General features: G+C 35.3%; 1 protein-coding gene across 1 annotated transcript in view; it reads right to left on the bottom strand.

Moving 5' to 3' along the window:
• SMC6 (structural maintenance of chromosomes 6) overlaps window positions 1-22549 on the bottom strand; it is a 72004-nt gene that overhangs the window by 974 nt on the left and 48481 nt on the right. The window contains exons 18-26 of the mRNA XM_030858350.3: window positions 22175-22310; window positions 20882-20962; window positions 19602-19772; window positions 14723-14860; window positions 13591-13736; window positions 10131-10256; window positions 7139-7244; window positions 3644-3796; window positions 383-480 (exon numbers count right to left, since the gene is read on the bottom strand). Of these exons, the coding sequence (XP_030714210.1) occupies window positions 383-480; window positions 3644-3796; window positions 7139-7244; window positions 10131-10256; window positions 13591-13736; window positions 14723-14860; window positions 19602-19772; window positions 20882-20962; window positions 22175-22310 (1155 nt within the window). The remainder of the gene's footprint in view (window positions 1-382; window positions 481-3643; window positions 3797-7138; window positions 7245-10130; window positions 10257-13590; window positions 13737-14722; window positions 14861-19601; window positions 19773-20881; window positions 20963-22174; window positions 22311-22549) is intronic.

The following is a 22549-nucleotide window of genomic DNA, read 5'->3' as shown; positions in this document are numbered from 1 at the left end:
TCAAGACTAGGGAAATCATGAATCGCTTCTCCAGTCGAAGCAGAATTACTAAAATTACTTTACATTAGTTGGGTCATGATAACCACAGAAGAGCAGATTCAAAATAGAAATATTAACAAGTCAATAATCATATTCAGTTAAATTGCCTCTGTTAATGGGAGATAACACAGACAAAATTTTAAATATCTAACACGGGAAAACTACATTCGATCTCTGGAACTAGATTAGGGGTTAATTTTTCTTTTGACTGGCCATTTGCATTTTAAAATTGAGAATATAAAAGATTTCTCACCCCTTTTTATATACTTGATATATATATATATATATATATATATATATATATATATATATAAAAATTCATAGAAGAGTTTTAAAAAGTTACCTCATGCTTTGAGGGGTAAGCAGGATGAACTGTCTGAAGCGCTGGGAATCTGCCATCTTGAGTATCATATCCATCGCAATTCTCCGGTTAACCATATCCTGGAGAACAGAGGCAGAAGTCAGAGTTGCTGCTGTGTCAATCATGTTCCTGTGAAAGGAGCATTCTACTGGTTGTTATGAACCCCTGGATTTTTATCCAAGGATCATCCATTATCTTATCTATGATGCCAAGCAATTCATACATACTGTGAAAGATAGTATCTAAAATTATTAGGGGAAAATAACTGAATAACATGTATCTTCCAGGAATTCCTATAGTCAGAGTATAGCCCCTTGCCTCAAATATACTTAACAATTAAAATAATCAGAAAATAGTCAAAAGATACAACTAGATGTTGCAGAGTGAATCTAATTTCTACAGTAATATTCAATTACTCAGGAGAACAGGATCAAAGGTGACCAGATTCAAACTTACTAAGTCTCTCAAGTTTTCCCTCAATGATTAAGGTGTTCTAAAAACTCTGTCCCATCACCTTCTACAATTTGTACAATGTGAGTCAATTTGAATTTACAGACTAATTTCTCAACTGAATCTTTAAAATAAGTTAAACAGCACATCCATGTATAGGGAAAAAATGCTTGGTTATAACAGGTTTTGACTACAGGAATTAAACTGTGTGCTTCCATTTTCTGAGTTAAATAACAGAAAAAACAAAAATCCAAGTACCTCACTCCTCCCTTGAAAACTCCTGAAATTTGAAAACACAGACAAATGAAACCGCGTGTGGCTGTACCGTATGGCGTGGCGGTTTAGAACCTGGGCTCTGGAGACAGACAGGGGCCCTGCACCCCAGCTACACTGTTCAGTGGCTCTTACTCTATAAATTCTTCCATCAGGCATATCCCTAAAGTCATCTAACTTAACGTTAACAGGAGTGACCGGAGCTTGCCCAAAGTGAAAACTGTCCTTTCAAAACAATGCCTTGGGGAAGCCCATCATTTAATAGCAAAGCTGCCCAGTGTACCAAGAAATATTTATTCATTTCCACTGGACTGGTTCTCGGAACTTGGGTACATTTTTCTGAATAATTTCAATGAGGCAAAATGTCATTCTGACTAAGAACCTGTAAGTTTCTGAAAGAGAAAGAAATTGTTCAGAATTAAATTTGACTTATAAGATGGGTGATAAGTCTACATAATAGCATTTTGGACAAAAATATTATATGGAAAGAGCAATCATCTTCTACGATTTGTGAATCAGCTTTGAAGCCAAATCTCAGAGGAATTTCTAACTAATCTTCAGCAGTTACAGCATAGAAAAAAAAAAACACTGAAGGATTATATAGCACTTACAAATATGAATTCTGATTCGTAAATAAGCATTTTCTAAATCCTAATTATGGGCTAGGCATTAGGAGTTAGAAATATGATTAAGACAGAGTTGACAACTTCAAAATTGAAAATTTGGTGGGTGATTCAGACATGAAAATAGGGGATTGCAATAGAATGCAAAATATATAAATATAATATATATAATAATAAAATGTGTATGATATATAATATTAGACACTATAAAATATAAAAATGATATAACTGCACGAGTGGATGTCAGGTGGTGCTAAGGGAGCTCTGAGAAGTCCCTAATCCTGCCTGGCAGGGTGGTGGTCATGGAGGCTACATAAAGGGGACATCTGAACCGAGTCCTGAAAGATGAGTCGGAGTGCGACATACAACGAAGAAGAGCACAACAGGCAGAGGCGGAGAGTCTGGAAAATCACAAACAGCTCTGTCCAGCTGAAAAAGTCAGCGGCTACCGTATCATGAAGGGTTTCAAAGTCACCCTTTGGAATTAAACCAAAGATTTTCAAGCAAGTGAGTGACTACAATTAGATTTATTTTAGAACTATAAACCTGGCAAGACAGTGAAGGAGGAACTGCGAAGGGGCAGGATTAAAGTCTGAGAGTGTGGACAGGAAGTGATGACAACACGCGAGAGGCGAGGACAGGAGAGGTAACAGGAAGGAGCAGAGGGCGGGGACCAGGGAGATACTTGAAAAGAGAAGAGACAGGGGTCAGACTTCATGCGTAACGAGGAAAGAAGAATCACAGATAAATCACTGGTTTTGCAGTTAGGTGTTGGGTTGGAAATGGCAATTTGCAACTAATCAAGGAAAAGAATTCAGGAAAAGGAAGGCTTGGAGGAGAAAAATTCAGACTCAGACACGCTGAGTTTGAGATGTGGGTTGTTCACTAGATGAGGTCTCACAGGTAGTCGAGCACACGGGTCCAGAGAACAAGAGAGATGTCAGAATGAGATGCTTAGCTTTGGGAGGGATCCAAACGTAGACAGCAGCCTGTGGGACTGTGTGTGTCTGTGTGTGTGTGGGCTGGGGGTAGGTAGAACATGATATCCAGGAAAATTAACACCACTATGAAAAACAAAGAAGACCTCAAACATTTAAGGGCACCCGAATTAGGGGAGGCAGACTGGCGCACGGAGAACGAAGAGGAGGTAAGAAGACACAGTTTAAGAGATGGAAGGTCAGTCTGTGGTGCCACATACTTCACCGAATTAAAGTTCTTATATTTTGCTAAACAAGCTTTGCTGGAGTATATTGTCGTCTAAACCCAGATTACGGTAGATTTAGTAAAGAAGGAGGCATGAAGCAGTAAGGAGAATGCTTCACAGCTGATTTGGGAGGCACTATTGTGCGCCCGCACGATAGTGAGCACATTACAGACAGGACCTCACCCTACAAGGTAGGAAAGGTTAATAATCTATTCTACAGATGAAGAAACTGAGGCCCAAAGAGGATAGATATCTTGCCCAAAGTCAGCTGGGGAACTGGTGACAGAGGTAGGTCTCAATCTTCGGTTTTTTAACTTCGAAGTCCAGTGTCCTCGCTCCCTCCTGTTACACACACTGCTGTTTTGAAAAGTGTGGCTGTGCAGGAAGGGAGAGAACAGTGGCGAGAGTCAGGGAAAGCAAATGTGGGGAACTGCTTATAATTATGTGTAAAAATGGAAGATGGAAGCAAACTGGGGAAAAGGCTGCAAATCCAGGACAGGGTCCCTGCCAGTGTGGTATGTTAGCAAGGGAGAGAACTGGAATTCTTTGGTTCTTCTCTTATCACTTATCACAGACAAAACTATCAGAGCAGGATCTTTTCTGTTATGGGTAAAACTAAAGAATGAATTGCTTCCTGTCAAAATATACATTTCAAACAACCAAAAAATTAGAGAATTTAAAAGTCAACACTACCATGTAGACATCAAACTCATCCAGGCATCTGAAAGGAGATTCAGCAATGGACCACAGAGAAAGAATGAAGCAAACTGTGGAAAAAGAACGTTCACCGCCAGATAAGGCCCTCATGTCATTGAAAGCGGCTTTGTTTCCCTCTCCAGGCTGAACCTTGAATGAGTTGACAAAAAACAAAGTATAGGAAAAAAACAGATTAATTTCTTTACAAAAAAGATTGGCTACCATTAGAAAGGATGAGTTTATAGTAAAAAAGAAGATTAAAAAAAATCATTTAGTGACTTAGAAACGACAACTATTCTATTCAAAATATTTTAGAGTAAAACAGTGAGCTGTGTAACGGTGGTTTCTGTTTTATTGTGAGAGAATCAAACTGAAAACAGTTTCTCGTCATAACCAGATCTAACATACTGAAAGTCCAAAGGCTTAATAATAAAAGTACCAACGTTAGTCCAGTTTCATTTTTTGCATGTAGATATCCAGTTTTCCCAACACGATTTATCAGAGACTGTCCTTTCCCCATTGTATATTCTTGGCTCCTTTGTCAAATATTAGTTGGCCAGATATGCCTGGGTTTATTTCTGGGCTCTCTATTCTGTTCCATTGGTCTATGTGTCTATTTTTATGCCAATAGCATACTGTTTTGATTTCTATAGCTTTGCAACATAGCTTCAAATCAGGAAATGTGATGCCTCCAGCTTGTTCTTTTTTCTCAAGATTGCTTTAGCTATTAGGGGTCTTTTGTGGTTCCATACAAATTTTAGGATTGTTTTTTCTTTTTGTGAACAATGCCTTTGGAATCTCGATAGCGATTGCACTGAATCTATAGATAGCTTTGGATAGTATGGACATTTTAACAATATTAATTCTTCTGATTCATGTACAAGGGTTATCTTTCCATTTATTTGTGTTTTCTTCAATTTCTTTCATCAATGTCTTAATAGTTTTCAGTGTATAGATCTTTCACTTCCTTGGTTAAATTTCCTATGTATTTTATTGTTTTTGATGCTATTGTAAATGGGATTGTTTTATTTCTTTTTGTCAAACATTTTAAGTGCCAGGTTAATCCTTTGTTACTTGAATTCTAGTGACATCTAGTGGTTAAACTGCTTTCAAAGTAATTACTGAATGTCAAAAGGACACAGGACCAACTTAAAGAGGCTCACACTGGCCAAAGAGTAACAGCAGCAATCAATTGAAATACATAACTCTCTTTTAAAAGTTTCTCTTAGTAAGTGTTCATGGGAACAATATAAAAGTAATTAGTGAGATAACATTTTCATATAATTTCCTAAGAAGACATTATATGTAACGTTTGAAGGAACTCGATTTCATTTTAAGAGAATTCCAGATATACATATATGCACTCAAGTTGAAAAAACAGAGCACCAACCAGTTTTATCATATGTGTTTTAACAGATATACAGCTTCACGTATTTTCCAAAACACTATTTGAAAAATTATTTGGTTCTCAAGTGAGCATTCACTTGTATTTTAATCTTCTAAGGATTATAAAAAATTCGGAATTTAAACATACACTGAAATTTTATATTTATCATCTGAAGTCTGAATTCTCTATGAAAATCCAAACACAAAAGCAACATTAACATAAGCAGTAAAAAGCCAAGCAAAACCAAACACACACACACACACACACACACACACACACACCAGAACAGTAAGAACTAAGAAACAGGATGCAGTCTTTTGCTCCTAAACTGCATCTTGTATCATTCTAATGAATTAAGCCCCAGATAAATTACAGAGATCTAAATTTTATCCCTGGCCTATTAGTAAACCTATCATGGGACTTCTGCCTCAGTTTTCTTATTTGTAAAATGAAGACTAGAAAACTTGAAGATTCTTAAAGCAATAATATTCTGTTGAATAACAGGGATGATAATGTCAGAAAATCTAGTTTCAGTTGTCTTGAACAGCTATGGCTCTGGGGATAAATTATCCAAACACCTAATATTTTCTTTTACTAGAGTATAATTTTTACTAGAGTATAACTTATATACAGTAAAGAACACAAAGCTTAAGTGTTTAGCTCAAATAATTCTGACATATACGTACACATATACACACACACCTGGGTAACCACTACTCAGATCAAGACAGGACATTTCTAGCATCTCAGCAGATTCCCTGTGTCCTCTCCTGTCAACTACCAACCCCTAAAAGGTAACCACTATTTTGACTTTAATTACTGTAGATAAATTTTACTGGTTTTTGAAGAGTTCTGAAAAGTGGAATTGCTTTAATAGACCCTGCAAGACAGGTTTCTAAATTAGTTCTACCAAATTATACTCCCACTAGCAAGGTATAAGCGTTCTAAGTCCACAACCTCACCCACACAAGGTATTATCAATCTTGTTCATTTTAGTCACAATAATAGAAGTGGGATAGTAACTTATTATGGTATAAACTTGTATTTCTCTGATGACTAGCGATACTGAGCACTTTTTCATGTGCTTATTCACCACTTGGCGAATTAATGACTTTTAACCATTTTTAAATGTATTGTCATTCTTTTTCTCAATTATTATTATTCTTAAAAATTTTTAGATGGGTTCTTAGTTGCATATCTGTATGGCAAATTATTACTTATTCTAAGTATTAAAATGGAAGTATAAAATTTATGGCAACTAAGAATAGTATGCAAATATTTGAAAAGTTTGACCCAATTATTTAGAGTGAGTAGCTGCTTTTGACCTCCTGACTCACTTTTTTTTCTTGCGGTACGCAGGCCCCTCACTGTTGTGGCCTCTCCCGTTGCGGAGCACAGGCTCAAGATACGCAGGCTCAGCGGCCATGGCTCACGGGCCCAGCTGCTCCGCGGCATGTGGGATCCTCCCAGACCGGGGCATGAACCCGTGTCCCCTGCATTAGCAGGTGGACTCTCAACCACTGTGCCACCAGGGAAGCCCCTGACTACACTATTTTTAATGCTATATCCCACACTCCTCCTTTAATGCATGTGACTGTGATAGAATCCAGACACACAGACTCCATAATTTGAAAGTGGTGGCTTCCTTTATACAAAAGAGGCTAGATCTAGGGATACCTTCCAAAATAAGTAGCACAAAGACAATTACATGGGGTCGAACATTCTTTGAGTAATTCTCTTCTGGCTTCCTATAGTGGGGCCAGAGAATACACTTTCTATAATGTCCCACGTAATTTAAAATGCTACATGAATTTTAAAAAGGAACCAGTGGAGTTTAAAGAGAAGGTAAATATTTATCACTGAAAATAAAATTCCTAATTATCACCATAAGAAAATAATGTGGCTGTCTGGGGGAAAAAATAAAAAGCTAAAGTAATGGCTTTAGTCAGTAAAATCAATTTAATTTTCAACACTTTGGCAAAGACTATCTTTAACTTCAAAGTAAGTTATTTTGTTTTCCAATGACAACAGATCAAAATATCATCAAAAGAAATGAAGCAGCTAATTCTCTTAATGACTAACACGCAAAGAGTTAAGATACTTACAGATATAGTAAGAGTTTCATTCTTGTGGTCAAAATTCATTTTTCCACAATAGGCCCGCTGAGATAGTAAGTTGTCAAAGTACAATTTGCATCGTAAAGTCAAACACCTTGAAAAAAGAAATTGGGCATATTAAAAAGATTACAGAGATACAGAACTGTATATTCAGCATGATCTTCACACCAGCATGTAAGGCCAGATGAAAGTATGCCAAGATGTTAACACTGGTGCCCATTTAACAGGTAAAATTTTAGATGATTTTTGCCTGTGTCTTTATATTTCGTTCATGTCTCCACATTTTTACCACTTCATTTCCTTTTATAATAAACAAACATCTATAAAATGAATAAAGATGTCATCCCACATATAATGAAACCCATTATATTACAGTCAGTCCATATGAATGTATCAATCATTCAACTAATTTATATATCACCCTAATACAGAAGACATGAATCTTGTCCTTGAGAGGATTAAACTCTAGTAGTGTTAAGATAATGGGAAACTGCCTATTCATTTGCCTGTCTCCTCCTAACTTTACAGTAGCAAAAAGGGCAAAGGCAATCTCTTAATCATGTTGTACCTGTAATACCTTACGCACTGTCTAGCACAACGTGAACTTCACTTATTTGTCATATGGCATTCTGCTGTAAGGAAGAGCTTTCCCTTCTTCCTCATTTATTTACTTACCACCTTTCTGTTTATAAGGACGCAGTCACAGATTCTTATTTTATTCACTGGGTTGTCATCCATTACTGTTCTTATTTATTCTGGTCTTCAACTTGTCCCAGCTTTTGCCAGTGGAGCCCCTTCAAGCTGCCTATGTCCTTTTATCATGACTCCACATTTTGGGGGGGCACTTCCTTACTTTCTGGCATAGCAAGAGGCTCATCTATACCTTCCCTGCTCTGCTCCGGTATCATCAGCCATTTCTCAAAGGAGCCTTGGTTCCTTTTGTTGCGGAATGGTATTCAGAAAATAAGATCTAGGTGACAGGTGACTGGCTATTTTTCTTGACGTCTTTGCTCCTTAATGAGTCTAAGGCTCCTTTCTTCGGAATAACTATCGTTTTATTCTTTTCCCTCCCAATTCCCTTCCTAAACTGTATTAAATCTCCACATTCGAAAATACTGATAGTCTGAGTTCTCTTTTGCTGCCACAACTATTGCTTGCTGGTTTTCAGAATTTTCTGTTAACTTTTCTTTCTTTCAATACTGATACGTATTCTTCAATTGCTTCCACTCATGGGATGACTAAAAGAGACTGTCCTCATAAAATGGCAAGGTTCTCCAGTGTAAAGAGATAAACAATTTAAAAAATTTGACCATTTTTATTGTCCTCCCAAGATTGGATAAACAATATAAAACATGTCAGTGGTGAAGAAACATATCAAGATAGAAAACTAAATAAGACCAATACCTTTACAGAAAATATTCTAAAATTTTCTGAATAACAATATGAAAACGAACCCTACTGCTTCTGGAAAAGACACAGTAATAGGCATTAGATTTACTCTTCTGCGTGAAACAACTAGAAAACTGGACAAAGTCTATGAAACAAGAGTTTTTGGACTCTGGACATCAGACATCGCAGACAGTTCCAGTCAAAAGAATCTCTGAAAGATGGGAAACAAACAAATTGAGCCCTGTGAACGCCCCAAGTTACTTTTATGTTGAGAGTAAAAGGGGAGTGGAAACCCAAGCAGAGTCCAGAAGTCTTCCTGTTTAAGGGTCTGGGGCGGTCAAGGCACCTCCGGTTCACGAAGCAGCACAGAGAGAGCTCCAGAGGACCACAGAGGCGGGAGGGAGAGCCTCGGGCTGAGCACCGTCCTCCTCAGTGTCCGTGTGAGGATACTGCCCGAGGCTGGTGAGAGGAACACCCAACAGAACCAGAAACAACCCCCGAGGTCACCCAGAGCCAGGAATAGTTCATATTCCCAAAGGCATGAGTGGAATAACCTCGCAACATATCAACAGAGGACCCAGAAGAACCCAGCTGCACAGGTAGGAAAAAAATCAGTCCTTCACCAAAGCCTGCTCTGGTCCCACCTAACAAAACTGCAAGGCAGCCTCAAAAGGATAAAATTAAAAACTCTTTAAGTCCTAATAACATGCATATAAAACTGAAATACACATTTCAAGAACTAAGCTATATTTTAGTTAAGGAATATGGTCAAACATGCAAAGCCCGTTTCTCATTACGGCTTTATTTGAATTTCCCCATACGTACTAGAGCTAAATTAAAAAAAAAAACTCTATAGTCTTAAGATTATAGTTTTTGGTATAAGTAGTTAAAACGCATGTTACTGAGGGAATGTCATGGGGAAAACAGAGGTTAGGTGGAAAGACTAGGGCTGCCTTGGATCCAAGTATATCAAAGGGCAACCCTACCCTGTAAACTGTCCTTTATTTCTGTTGCTTGTGATTTTAGCTGAGGTTAACTTATCTCTGTCAATCTGCACATTTCTGGGTATTTTAATGACATCCAGTTTTGCTGATCCTGTATTCATTCATTCAACCAATATATATCAAGTTTCTACTATATTTCAGGCACAGCGGTAGGTACTGGGGATACAGCAGCAAACAAAACATAGATTCTGCATCCCTGGAGCTACACCATTCTAGTAGATCATGGTAATCAACTGAGAAACTGCCTTAACATGTCCCATCAAAACGCGTATGCCTTGAGAACATGCAATGTCCAACAGTGAAACAGTCTGTTAACAGAACCAATGAGCTTCCAAATGACCCATTTGAGCATAGACTGAACAGCCATCTATGAGTTATCCAGTAAAGCATATCTAATGCAGTTTAAGTTTAAAAAGCTCACTATAAAAGTCCCTTCAAATCCAGGATCCCAAGCACTACCACCATTTCTTTTCTGAATAAATCATGCAAGTGCTTTTAATTTAATTTTATTATTTATAAGCGAGAATGTGAAAACGAAGAAAAAACAAACATGTAAAATATATGGTAATATTTTTTAATACACTTACCTTCTAAATTGTTGATACGTTTTATATCTATGGGTCATTATTTCTTCCAGTAATTTAATAAACCTTTTTAAAGTCCTTACTTTGTTATCCAGATCAAGATAGGTTTCTCTTGCTTCTTGATATTGCCTATTTCAACGAAACATAAAGTAAAATCTCAAATATATTTAATAGGAAGAACAGGGAGTGCAGGGAGCGCTGAGAGGGCCCAGCAGTAGCAGGTTTCATAAACCTCCAGACAAATACACTGCCAGAATGCGAGCGTGCTGCCCCGACTGAGGAGAGCTGTTAGCAGGGCGGGGCAGAAACACAGTGCAAGCCCCAGAGAAGGCAGAGGAAGTCAGTGAAGAAAGTGCCCAAGTGGGGCCCAGAGTGGCAGATCGTAAGAGAATACCAGCAAATACAGATCTTCTAGCAAGGAAGGGATCGCACCAGAAGGCAAGTAATGTTCCCCTTAGTGACACATGCCAGTGCAGGAACAGAAGAACACAGCTTGGGCATTAGGATCCCCCTAGCCCCAGCCTGAACAAGACGAGGTCAAAGAGGCCGGGAAGACACGGCTTCTCAGAGTGCTACTGTGGAGGCAACAGCTCATTGCTGTAGAGAGGGAGAGAAAGATCCTGACAAAGGATGAAGGGCGAACCCTGGCCAAGGCTCTCAGTGATCCGTCCCATCCTCCTTCAAATGTCCAGTCCCAGAAAATCCAACCAATTAAAAAACGAATAACAAAAAAAGCACAAACAAAGCACACATACAAAGATATTTATGGGGGGAAAAAAGCGCTGGGAAAGAGCAGCAAAACTCTCTCTACAGACAAAGAAAACTTATTACAACGTTGTCACAAAGCAGATTAAAACCGTAATTGAACACGATAAATTAAAACAAAAGAAAACAAAACAAGACACAAGTGCTACCAGGAAGGAACACCTCAAAGCAGAAATGAAAGAACTGAAGGAAAAGATAAATCAAGGAATTCAAAGCTAACAGACAGGTAAACAACAACAGGTTACAAACAGACAAGAGGAGGAGAAGCATGAAGTTGCAGAACCCAAGGTGGGGCAAGGGAGTGTAGACAAAAAGCAAAAAAAACAAAGACATGAGACAAATGAGATGACGCATAGGAACAAACAGACAACACAGAAAACATCAACAGACAGATGAGAAATGAGAAAAACAAACAAAACAGGAAAAAACCCCACATAAAATGGTTAGACAAAATAACTAGAGAAGAAAAAGTACATGCAACATATGTATAACTGAAGACCTCTAAAAAGAACACTAGACAGCAGAAAATACTTAAAAGTAAAATACCAGAAAACTTTTAAGAAGTAAGACTTAAATCTATATATTTAAAAAAAAAAGCACTGTGTATACCAAGGAAAGGATCACAGAATTTGACATTCTGGATAAGTTATAGAACTTAACAGATGAGCATCATAAACACAGATACTCAGGAGAACGAGGATTTTATATTAGGCTAAACTCTTATCTTTCAAACTCAAAAGCTAGAGACAAAGTTTTGAACTTGCAAAAATACAAAAAATATTACTCCTATGGCCATTCTTAAGGAAAAAATTAGAGGACCAATAACTTTTCAAATGGCTAAACAGCCGTTTGGAAAAAGATAAAATACACTCCTCACATCAAAAATATTCACAGAAAAAGAAATATAAATAAACGGTCCTTAAGACATGAAAAGATGTTAACCACATTTAATAGAAGTGAAATGCAAATTAAAATTACACTGAGGTGTGTATATATATATTTAGGAAATATATCTATCAGCAAAAAGAATCTACGATAATCACACATTGTTTAGGCTGTGGGGAAACAAGCACTCATTGCTGATAGGAGTGAAAAAAAAGTACAATCCCTAGAAAGGGGACTCTGCCAGAATGGGGTTTATCCTATTAAAAAAACAAAAACAAAAACCCCGAATTTATACAAAATAATGCATGTATAAAATTATTTGTTGTGTACCACCATTTATAATAGTAAAAAATCAAGTTAAAACTCAACTATCCATCAGTAGGAGATGACTAAATACTGTGAAACATAAAAACACAATGAGAAAATGCCTATGTACTGATATGGAAAGATCTACAAAATATAGCATTAAATCAAAGAAAGCACCCTAAAACAGCTTAGTGTACTACTTTTTGTATCTGCAAGGATGAAAACACATTCTCATATCATCTTGCCTTTGCATACAGAAACATTGAAAGCATATTTAATAATTTAATAAAATAAAAGTGAAAAAATTCATTGTCTGCCCTTTCACATTATATTTTTAAAACATGTAAGGTATTACCTATTTTAAAGAAAAACTTCTGTTACTATTTTTGTTTCTTCCCCTTTTTCCCCAAAGTTTGTGAAATCAGAATTGAGATCACTCCTGTTCCCTGCCTTTTTTAATATGAAAAATTCTTCATAAAGTTTAATAGTTATAATTTTCTACTGTAATTCAATCATTATCATCCAGTTATACAAGATTTCTAATTTTTTAGTGTTATACAAACTACTATGTATAAAATAAATAAGTTACAGGAATATATTGTACAGCACAGGGAATATAGCCAATATTTTATAATAACTATAAAGGGACTACAATCTATAAAAATGCTGAATCACCATGTTGTACACCTGAAATATAATATTGTAAATCAACCATATCTCAACTAAAAAAAATACTAATGCTGCAATAAACATCCAAGTACAAATTGTTTTTTTCATTTTGGATTATAACAACAAAATTACTTGGCCAAATTGAAATTTTTAAAGGCGTTTAACATAAACTACCTTAAAACTTTTCAGAAAGGCTAATAACAATAACATCTAACATATTATGTATCCTATACGTTGTTTATTATGGGTCATCTCATTTAATCTTCATAACAACTCTATAAGGTAAGTACTATAATTATACCCATTTTATAGATGAGAAATTTGAGGTTCAGAGCAATTAGATAACTTTCCAAAGTCAGTTTAGTAGGTAACAGAATTGCAATTCAAACTGAGTTACTCTTGCTTCAGAACCCATGCTCTAACTAAACTAGAGCTTCCATTTTCACAAGTAATATAAAAATATCCATTTCACTGAAATCTCACTGACATGAAATATGTGTTCTTTTCATCTTGATCTATATGAAAATGGCTTCTAATTGTTTTGCTTTGTATTTCTTTGATTACTTCTGAAGCTGAACATCCTCATGTCTATATGAATCTTACAGGTATAAAAATGGCAACTATGTTAAAATGTCATTCTGTAATGAGTTCTGTAATAATTCCGAAGGAAAAATGTTTATTATTAATAATACATGTACGAAAGGCTAGTTTAGCTATAACTATATGCCATAGCAACACTTTACCCAAATTTAAGATTGATATATAAATGTTATTTTTTGTCTCACTATTACGTATCTATGGATAATATCATAAAGTAGAAAAGCGAGCAATCACTTACCTCATTATTTCCTCTCGATCTCCATGACTAGCATGTTCTGCCTGTATCTTTTGTCTTAATCTATTAATTTCTTTGTCTAGAATTGATGCAGATTTTTTTACTTCTATCCGCTCTGGGCAGATTTGTCTTGCTTGTGACATTTTCTCCTAAGATAACAGATGTTTAACTTTAAAACTCTTCTTTGATATAACAATTCACTGTACTACTTGTGCCAAAGTATGCAAAATAGAACTCTGAACTTATGTTTAAGAAATGTATCTTAATTACGTTTAATATCATTATTGTTCTAAGCTTTATACTGAGAATACGGTCCAGAGTTGTCATAATCTTCAAGAGAAAATTGCATTGGTGTACACACTTTAATAATTTGTAAGAGCTCCATAACTTCCTAGTGAAACAAATTTCAAGTAGCAGTTATGAAAGGTTTGGCACCCAGGGTGCTGAGGTCAGACATAGCATTCTGTGTGTTTTAGGATGGATTCTGAACATCAAATAGTACTGAAACACAAAGACCCTCGTGTTTGTAACATATCAAACATAGTATTTATATTCACGACATTTGTAGTACAGTAAGTTTTAAACAATAGGGAAATGAATTACAGAGTTTAAATCATTTTCCTAAGACATGTAAAAGCAAAGCTGGAATTCATCTCTTTTAGGTTAAACCACCGTTGCCCTCAACTTACTCTCCTCTAAAAACAAGGCTGCTGCTTTCAGTTGTCAACAAACGTTATCTAGTAAGTGGGAGCTGAACTGCAACCCAGCTCACACCCAAGTTACTCAGAGGCAGGGGAGCATTTTTCTGACATAAAGCTGTATGCACTTGCCAACCTGGGCATTTAAGGAACTATTTCAGTGGAGGGCGTGCCATTTTCCAAATCACTCAGTGACACTACATGGGGCTGTGGCAGTGCTGCCTAAAGTCCTCTTCATGTTGATCTAAGAAGTCCCCACACTCTGAGAGTCCCTCAGTCTTTTCCTCTGTTGATTCACTGAAACAGCTGTTACTTCATATAAAACAGATAGTCATCGGACAACATGTCTATGTTTGGAAAACATGACATTAGGAAAACACACTTTAATAATCATGACTAAGGGTGTAAACAAAACATTAAAAAAAATGATGGATAACCTCTAGTTCTTTTTCTTTCATATCTAATTCTCGTTTCTTTTTATTTAAAGTATCCAAGTGTTCTTTTTGCTTTTCTTCATAATGCCGTTTCCCTCGTTTTTGGTTATCCACTTCGGAATCAGCAAGGTTTAATTCATCCTGTTTAAATAAAACCAAAATAATCTATAAAGATTGCTTTAAAAAATTATCAGCATAGGCATAAACTAATTGACAACTCAATAAGTGGACAGGATTATGCTGCTTTAAGAGGCAAGTGTTATTAAGTTCATATCCATATGTTTCTGAAGAGAAGTGAAGAGTTTCCCAAATTGAGAAGTCACATTATCAAATTAAAGTTCTTGTATGAAGTCTCCATACCTTATGGTGCGCTCAACTTTATTTTGGTAAACAAGGCAGTTTCCTGGGAAGCTACGGTAGCCTGAAAAGACTTAAAACAATGCAAGTGTTGTATATTACAGAGGTACCTGACAGAGGAAACCTGGTTTTAAAAAAAGGTGAATTGGGGTGGAGGAGGAAAAGATGTGAAGAAATTTAACACTGACTTATTTGGTCATCATTTCTGGAGGTGTAACCTCATAATTTTGAGAACAAAATATAATTGTAAAGAAGCTATCCCAAGTTCACTTTAAAGGCAAAGAGTAGTAAACTATAAGGTAAAGATGCATATTGGAACGCACAGCAACCACTGGGAAAAGAAACAAAAAAAACAAAAATTGTAGCTAAACAAACTAGTAGAGGAAATTTTAAAAAGGAACACTAAAAATTACTTGGCTAATCCCAAAAGAAAGAAATAAAGAGAAGAAATACAAACAAGAACAAATAACAGCTAACCATTACTTTTAAGACGAAATATCAACTGCTTTTTTTTTTTTTTTTTTGCAGTACGCGGGCCTCTCACTGCTGTGGCCTCTCCCGTTGCAGAGCACAGGCTCCAGACGCGCAGGCTCAGCGGCCATGGCTCACGGGCCCAGCCGCTCCACGGTATGGGGGATCTTCCCGGACCGGGGCACGAAGCCGTGTCCCCTGCATCGGCAGGTGGACTCTCAACCACTGCGCCACCAGGGAAGCCCAAAAGATGATTTATTAAAAGTGCTATATTTAAAATAATATAGATGAAAGAGAAGATCAAGAGCTCTGGAAAAATCCATCACTCAACTCTCCTAATTACTCAAAATACAGCTCTAATCACCGTAAAGATGCCAACGCTGAAGACACATGAGAAAGGTTAAAAAAATTAATTCATGAAATGTAAATGGAAACAAAGCAGTATTTCTAAATGTTAAATATATCACTTTGTACCTGTGATTTTGTGTTCATGTATAATTAAATTAGTAGACCTAATGTCAAGTACACATTTTGATTATTTTGCCTAATAATTTCATATATGAATGGCGACTAAAATACATTTTCCTTTGTTACTGGATTTTTCCCTTGTTATGGGCATCTGCCTTCTATTTGAGTACATGCAGTAAACAAATGTCTTTAAAGGAGGCATAGCCTGGTGAAAAGAAGATGATATATATATATACACATAGCAACCAATTGCGGCAGCTTTCTCAAATACTGATATACAGATTGACTTCTTTATCATCAATTTGGATGTTTTAAAAAATATACAGATTTCCAAACTCCACCTTTGGAGATTCTGTTTTCGTAGGTTGAGAATCCCTGAATCTCAATTTTTAAAATGGCTCTTGATTTAATAACCACCAAATTAAATTTTAGTCGGTCTGTTTTTTGAGCCTAGTACTGGACATACATGCTGTGATGATCATGTTCACCCTCAAGAATCACAGTTATAAGGAAAAAGAAACGAACGCAAACCAAAACAACAGCATCAAGGAAGACAGAATATTTGGAGATATCCCAAAAAGAAAAAGAACATGTGAAGTATCTAAAAATTGCAAGTATTTACCTCATATAAAAGAATAGATTTAGGCTATTTGCTGACCTAAGAATACAATTTACTGCATCTAGCTCGTACTGCTAAAAATAACTATCACTCAAGGTAGACACTTAATAATATACAGCTTTTATAGCAGAGTTCTATTAAAAATAAAAACATTGTTATATGGAGTACGGAGATACTCTGTTCCTTTACTTTGAGGAGAATAAAAGAAAATGGGTGCAATGTATATAGTAGGAGATACTACAGTTAGAAATTGCAATACCTCATGAAACAGAATGGTTAAACACTAATTTTTCTAATCATTTTTGGTAGAAACTTTCAAAATAAATATGTCCACGTTTGCTTTAGGGAACCAAATCAGCTTTCTAGAGCCAAAGGGGTCAATTATATCAGGGAAGATTTGTGCTGCTTAATCTTTTCTCCTAGCAACTTTAGAAAGGGAAAGACTTGACTTATAAAATAGGATGAAAAGAATTTAATGTTCTTTTCTCCACGTTTATCATGGCTTTTGACTTGTCCTTATATATTTAATAAATTTATATCATAGGTACCATCAAATTTAAAACTAAAAAGGAACCAAGAGAGTATTTCTTTTACTTTCATGTTGTTGATGGTGAAACAGAGACTTAGAGATATTAAAAACCAGTTAGTGACACTCATCCTGGTTTTGGGGTGAGGACTAGGTTGGATTAGATCTAAAATTAATCCTGATGTAGCCCTAAAAAGTTCAGCCTTTAAAAAGATAGGCTGAGATGCTAGAAGGGACAGAATCACTGAAAAATTTTATTCTCTTTGATGCCTAAATAACCAATTTTAGTTACCCGACAACATTGGATAAATTGCTACAGTATGTATTATAGCCACTTGCTTCATATAACTCTACATCAATTATGAGGTTTTAAAAAGCTATAGATCATTAGATCTTGGAATTTTCAAAAGCATGGTCAGCCTCAATCCAAATAAACACCTATGTCTCTATCAGAAACTGAGAGGCCCTCCTACTCCAAAATGCAGACCATCATTTTTGATGTAGGTCATGCTCCCTGTACAAAAAATTTAATTTGTGACTAAAGCATTAAGTTTGCAGTGTAAATCAAAATAAACTGTTCAAAGGGAGAAAAATACTGAAATCTTATGCGAAGATTTCAATGACTACATATTTGAACAGAGTATTCCACTCCTCACCACTCCTCTGACACAAAATGAACAAACATCCTGATAGCAAACAGATTACATTTAGAAGCTGCTAATATATCACAAAGACAGTTTCTGAGGAATTAAATTCTTTTGTTAGCCAAATATTCTTGGTCCTGTTTTTAGCTATTGGGATGGCTATTGGGATGTGATAGTGCAAAGGAAAACCCTCTTGGCTACTGGCTGACCGCATGCAGGTTTACTGAAGGACTCGTCTAGCTTTCACTTATTTGCAACCAAGGCAAAGAACTTAAGACCAAGAATTCTTACTGCCTTCTGCCCATATTTTCCACTCTTGAACTTATCTACACACTCCCAATTCCAGGAGTTGCATTAGCCTACACGTCCCTAAAAGAACAGAACACAGCTTATCCTTCATTTTTTGTTTTTAATTTTAAGCTATCTGGGACAATTCAGGTGCTAATTATTTCTTTTCCTATATTGTTTTAGCATATTTTATCATTTTGATTTTAAGTTTCCCTGCTCAATCCTTCACCCATTTAAAATTTTCTTTTATCTCATCTTTGTTTTAACTTCACTGCTCTAATTTCTGAGTTTTGAATTCTCTCTCTCCTATTCCTGACAATTTTCATACTTATTTTATTTCTTCTTATTCAATTTTCTTTTAAAAACTAATTTTGTCTTCTTTTTTATCTTGGACTTATTGTGTTTTTAATTCTAATTTCCTGTAGTAACTACTATTTGTCTTTTTCAATAGTATCCTTAATACTTTTTTCCTTCCTCAAACTTTATTATTAAAATTTTATATTCTTTTTAATCAGTAATTTATCAGTCTATTTTCCCACTTTTTATTCTTATCTCAAATAGAAAAAAGTAAACCACCTTGCATTACAATAGCAGGCAGGAATCACAGCTCTATGGAAAGCAGCTGTAGAGAGGCCACCGCAAACAGAGGAAAGTTGTTTCTGCTCGGGTCCTCCTCTGACTTCCTTGAATAAATTATATTTTCTAAAATTGACAATGGAGACAATTACAGTAAAGTTCATATGCATGCAAATTCTTTAAAATTTTTAAAATGTCTAAATACATTTTGATTCAAAGGGGTAATTTTCCTGCAAAAAAAGGGGGTTATATCGTCAATAAACCTTTCTCCTCTTAAAACATACTATTAATTCTTCTCAATGTCTTATAAATAAAATTTGAGGTTTCGAGAATAATTGAGTTATTCATAAAAATGAGAATGATAATAAGCTACTTGACAACAAAGCTATTAAACGTGGTGAAATTTACAGAATTTAATTGTTAAATAACTTTATTTCCCTAATTTGGTTCCAAAAGTATGTGCTTTAAAAAAAAAAAAAAGGCCGATTGAATTCTAGCTGGAATATAATGCAGATATGTTAATAAATGGGAATTGGGTAGCATTTTATTTCAAGCTGGCTTTTATATCAACTAATTCTTCAACTATTGCGGAAAAGTGGGACAAGAGAACAGATAAGCACAGAAACAGTATGGACAGATAAGATGTCCTGCCTCTAGTTCTAAAAGAAGAAAAAAATCTCACAAAATAAAAAGGTAACAAAAGCTGTAACCTTCTGGGGGGTCAGAAATTTGGCAATTTATTCTCCTTAAAGGCGTGAGCAGAGTGTTTAATTCTACTTGATCTAATGATGAAAAGCTGGTTTACAGCCCGGTTTTATACAGCTACATTTACAGTTAGCCATAAATTCTGTTGAGGTAATATCTAGCCGGTATATAGTGTATATAAAACTGAAACATAAAAAATATATATAGTAGAGTAACAATAATACATACCTTAAGTGGATCTGCTAGCTCTGATAGCTGATTAATTTTCTGTTTAATTGCATCATACTTGTTTTCCGCTTCTATTTTCAGACTTTTAAAATGTTCCATATTCTCTTTTTGTTGTTCCATGTTTTTCTCAACCATTTTCATTTTGATTTTATTTTCTTGAGCTTCATCTTCCTGGCAACATTTACAGAGCATACAGAATTAATTAAAACACTTTTAAGTAATCAAATAGAAAAACAGTACAAACAATTCTAGAAGAGGAGAAACTATAGGCTACAAGTAAATCAGATTAAAGACAAATACAAAGAACAAATTATGATATTTTCATACTCTTAATGGTAAATTAGGAGGTAGAAGAAATAGGTTCAAAAATAGAAAAGGATTACATTTAGAAGACAAACTACATTGTCCTTGAGGTCATAATCAAAAGGGGTAACTTTTATTCTATCTACTCACTTTTTCTTTCAAAATATAATGTATATAAATATATATCTTATGCCAGACAATGTGTTAGATGCTGAGTAAACAAAAATAAACAAGACACAGCCCATACCTTTAAGAAATTTAGTCTATCAATAAAAGTAATGAAAGCAGAAAAACACTGAGTGGAAAACCAGATTACTAATAAAAAATGAAGACAAATTCTTATTAGAGTAAAGCTCCATTGGTGCAGGGACTTGAACTGTTTTGTTCACTGTTGTGTCCCTCAGCATTTAACATGATGCCTGGTAGAGAGGAGACAATTGGTAAAAACTGATTCATTTTAACAAGACTCTGCAATCTATCTAATTCACTACTTATGGTAACCCAGAGAGCTGAGCTGAATGTCATAAAAAGATGTCTAAGAGAAATTAAAATAGAGTAATAAATATGCGGTGAATTAAAACCATTAACTTGGAAAAAAGAAAATAATGCCAAGAGGCCAACTTCAACTGACTAAAAGATATCACTAATATTGATACTGATTAATTCTGAAAAAAACTGCTAGGTAGTTTGGTTTGAAAGGGCACTATTTACATAATAAACTCTGATAAAGTATTATTTCATGTATCAACAGAAGAAGACAAAACCAATTACAATGCATGCAAGTTACATATACAAAATATTAAGGAACTTGAAGGCCATACACCAGGTAGTTTCTACCTTATTTGTAAATGGATATAGCAATCATAAAAAGTAGCCTCAAAAAAGGATTTTTTTATAAAGCTGAGAGTAGATACTCTTAACTTAAATGACAGATTTCTCCTTTAACATTACATTTAAATTGAGGAAAAGAATCTTACCAAGGTTGCAATATCTACAGACTGGTGTTCTTCTATATTCTCAAGTTCCCGAATTTCAGAAATACTTCTTCTTATTTTCATCTTTTGAAAAACAGTATTTAGATTTTAGTAAATAGAAATAAATGAAAAATAAAAACCCTGGGCAAGGATGTATTAATCAACAAAGTTCTACTCTGCTTTATGTTACAGAAGGATTCCATAGTTAATGAAAGAGACATATTAGTATTAAATGAACCAAAGAAAAGTATGTATAAAGTCTGCCTTGATCACCATTATTGCTAATCCACTCTCATGCAAAGCAGATATAAGTACTCCACCTTAGCATTTAAAATGATGACAGTGTTGAGTCCACAGAGAAAGTACTTTCCTGAAACATCCAGTCTCAAGTTATGGAAAGATTACTCCAGTGGTTCTTAAAGTCCAATCCCATTATCTCCTGGGTGTCTCTGAGACTCTTTCAGAGGGTCCATGAAGTCAACACTATTTTCATAAAAACACTAAGGCATTATTTATTTAAAAGCCTTTTTTTTTTTAATTTATTTTATTTTATTTATTTTTGGCTGTGTTGGGTCTTTGTTGCTGCACTCAGGCTTCTCATTGTGGTGGCTTCTCCTGTTGCAGAGCACGGGCTCTAGGTGCGCGGGCTTCAGTAGTTGTGGCACGTGGGGTCAGTAGCTGGGGTTCGCGGGCTCTAGAGCACAGGCTCAGTAGTTGTGGCGCACAGGCTTAGCTGCTCTCTGGCACATGGGATCTTCCCGGACCAGGGCTCAAACCCGTGTCCCCTGCATTGGCAGGAGGATTCTTAACCCCTGTGCCACCAGGGAAGCCTGGCATTACTTTTTTTTTTAAGACCAATTTTACTATGGATTTCTTACAGGTGTACAGGAGGTTTATAACTATGATGTGTAATATTGCAACAGACTGATTACAGAAGCTGATATGACAGTTCAGGTGAATTTTATTAAACCAGATGTTAGAGATTTTAAAAAATATAAAAAACGTCAATCTTTTTGGTTTTGGAAAATAGTTATTTTTCATAAAAATGTTATTTATGCTAACACATAATGTACTTATTATTTTTAAATGAATTAATAAACATTCTTAAATTTTGCTTTAATTTTTAATAACATGAATACTGATAGATAAAACCCAAACAAGCAAAAGCTCTTTTAAGATTGTAAAGGGGCTTGAGGCCAAAATAGTTGAGAACTATTCGTCTAACTAAATGAATGTTAAGACCTTAAAAATAACTTGGAAATGATTAAGTTGAGAAAACAAATGATGTTTTTTTACCTTTAACTCTTTATAATGCAGTTGGCACCTTCTAAGAAGTTCTTCATTGTGTTTAATATCCTTTTCAAGGGCAGACAAATGTTGCTGAAGATTTGATATCTGGGCTTTCTTATTTTCAACCTCATTCTCCAAGTCACTTAATAGAGAAGAGAGGGTAAAAAAATACTTTAAATTTACTTCTGAATATTACAAATATTTAGATCTTTACAAAGAAAACCCTATTTTTAATAGCTTTTTTGCAAAACCTATGCAGTTAACCAGTTCTCTATTCCTACCACGTAATTCAAAACATGAAAATACAGAGATTTCAAAAAACATCTTCTAAACTGGAATTAAATTTTACTTACTCATTAGTAAGTATTTATGATTTATCTG

Source organism: Globicephala melas, chromosome 12 (genome assembly GCF_963455315.2).
Source record: "Globicephala melas chromosome 12, mGloMel1.2, whole genome shotgun sequence".
Classification (NCBI taxonomy): domain Eukaryota; kingdom Metazoa; phylum Chordata; class Mammalia; order Artiodactyla; family Delphinidae; genus Globicephala; species Globicephala melas.
Note: the sequence above shows the minus strand (reverse complement) of the source record. Positions and strands in the feature narration are given on the sequence as shown.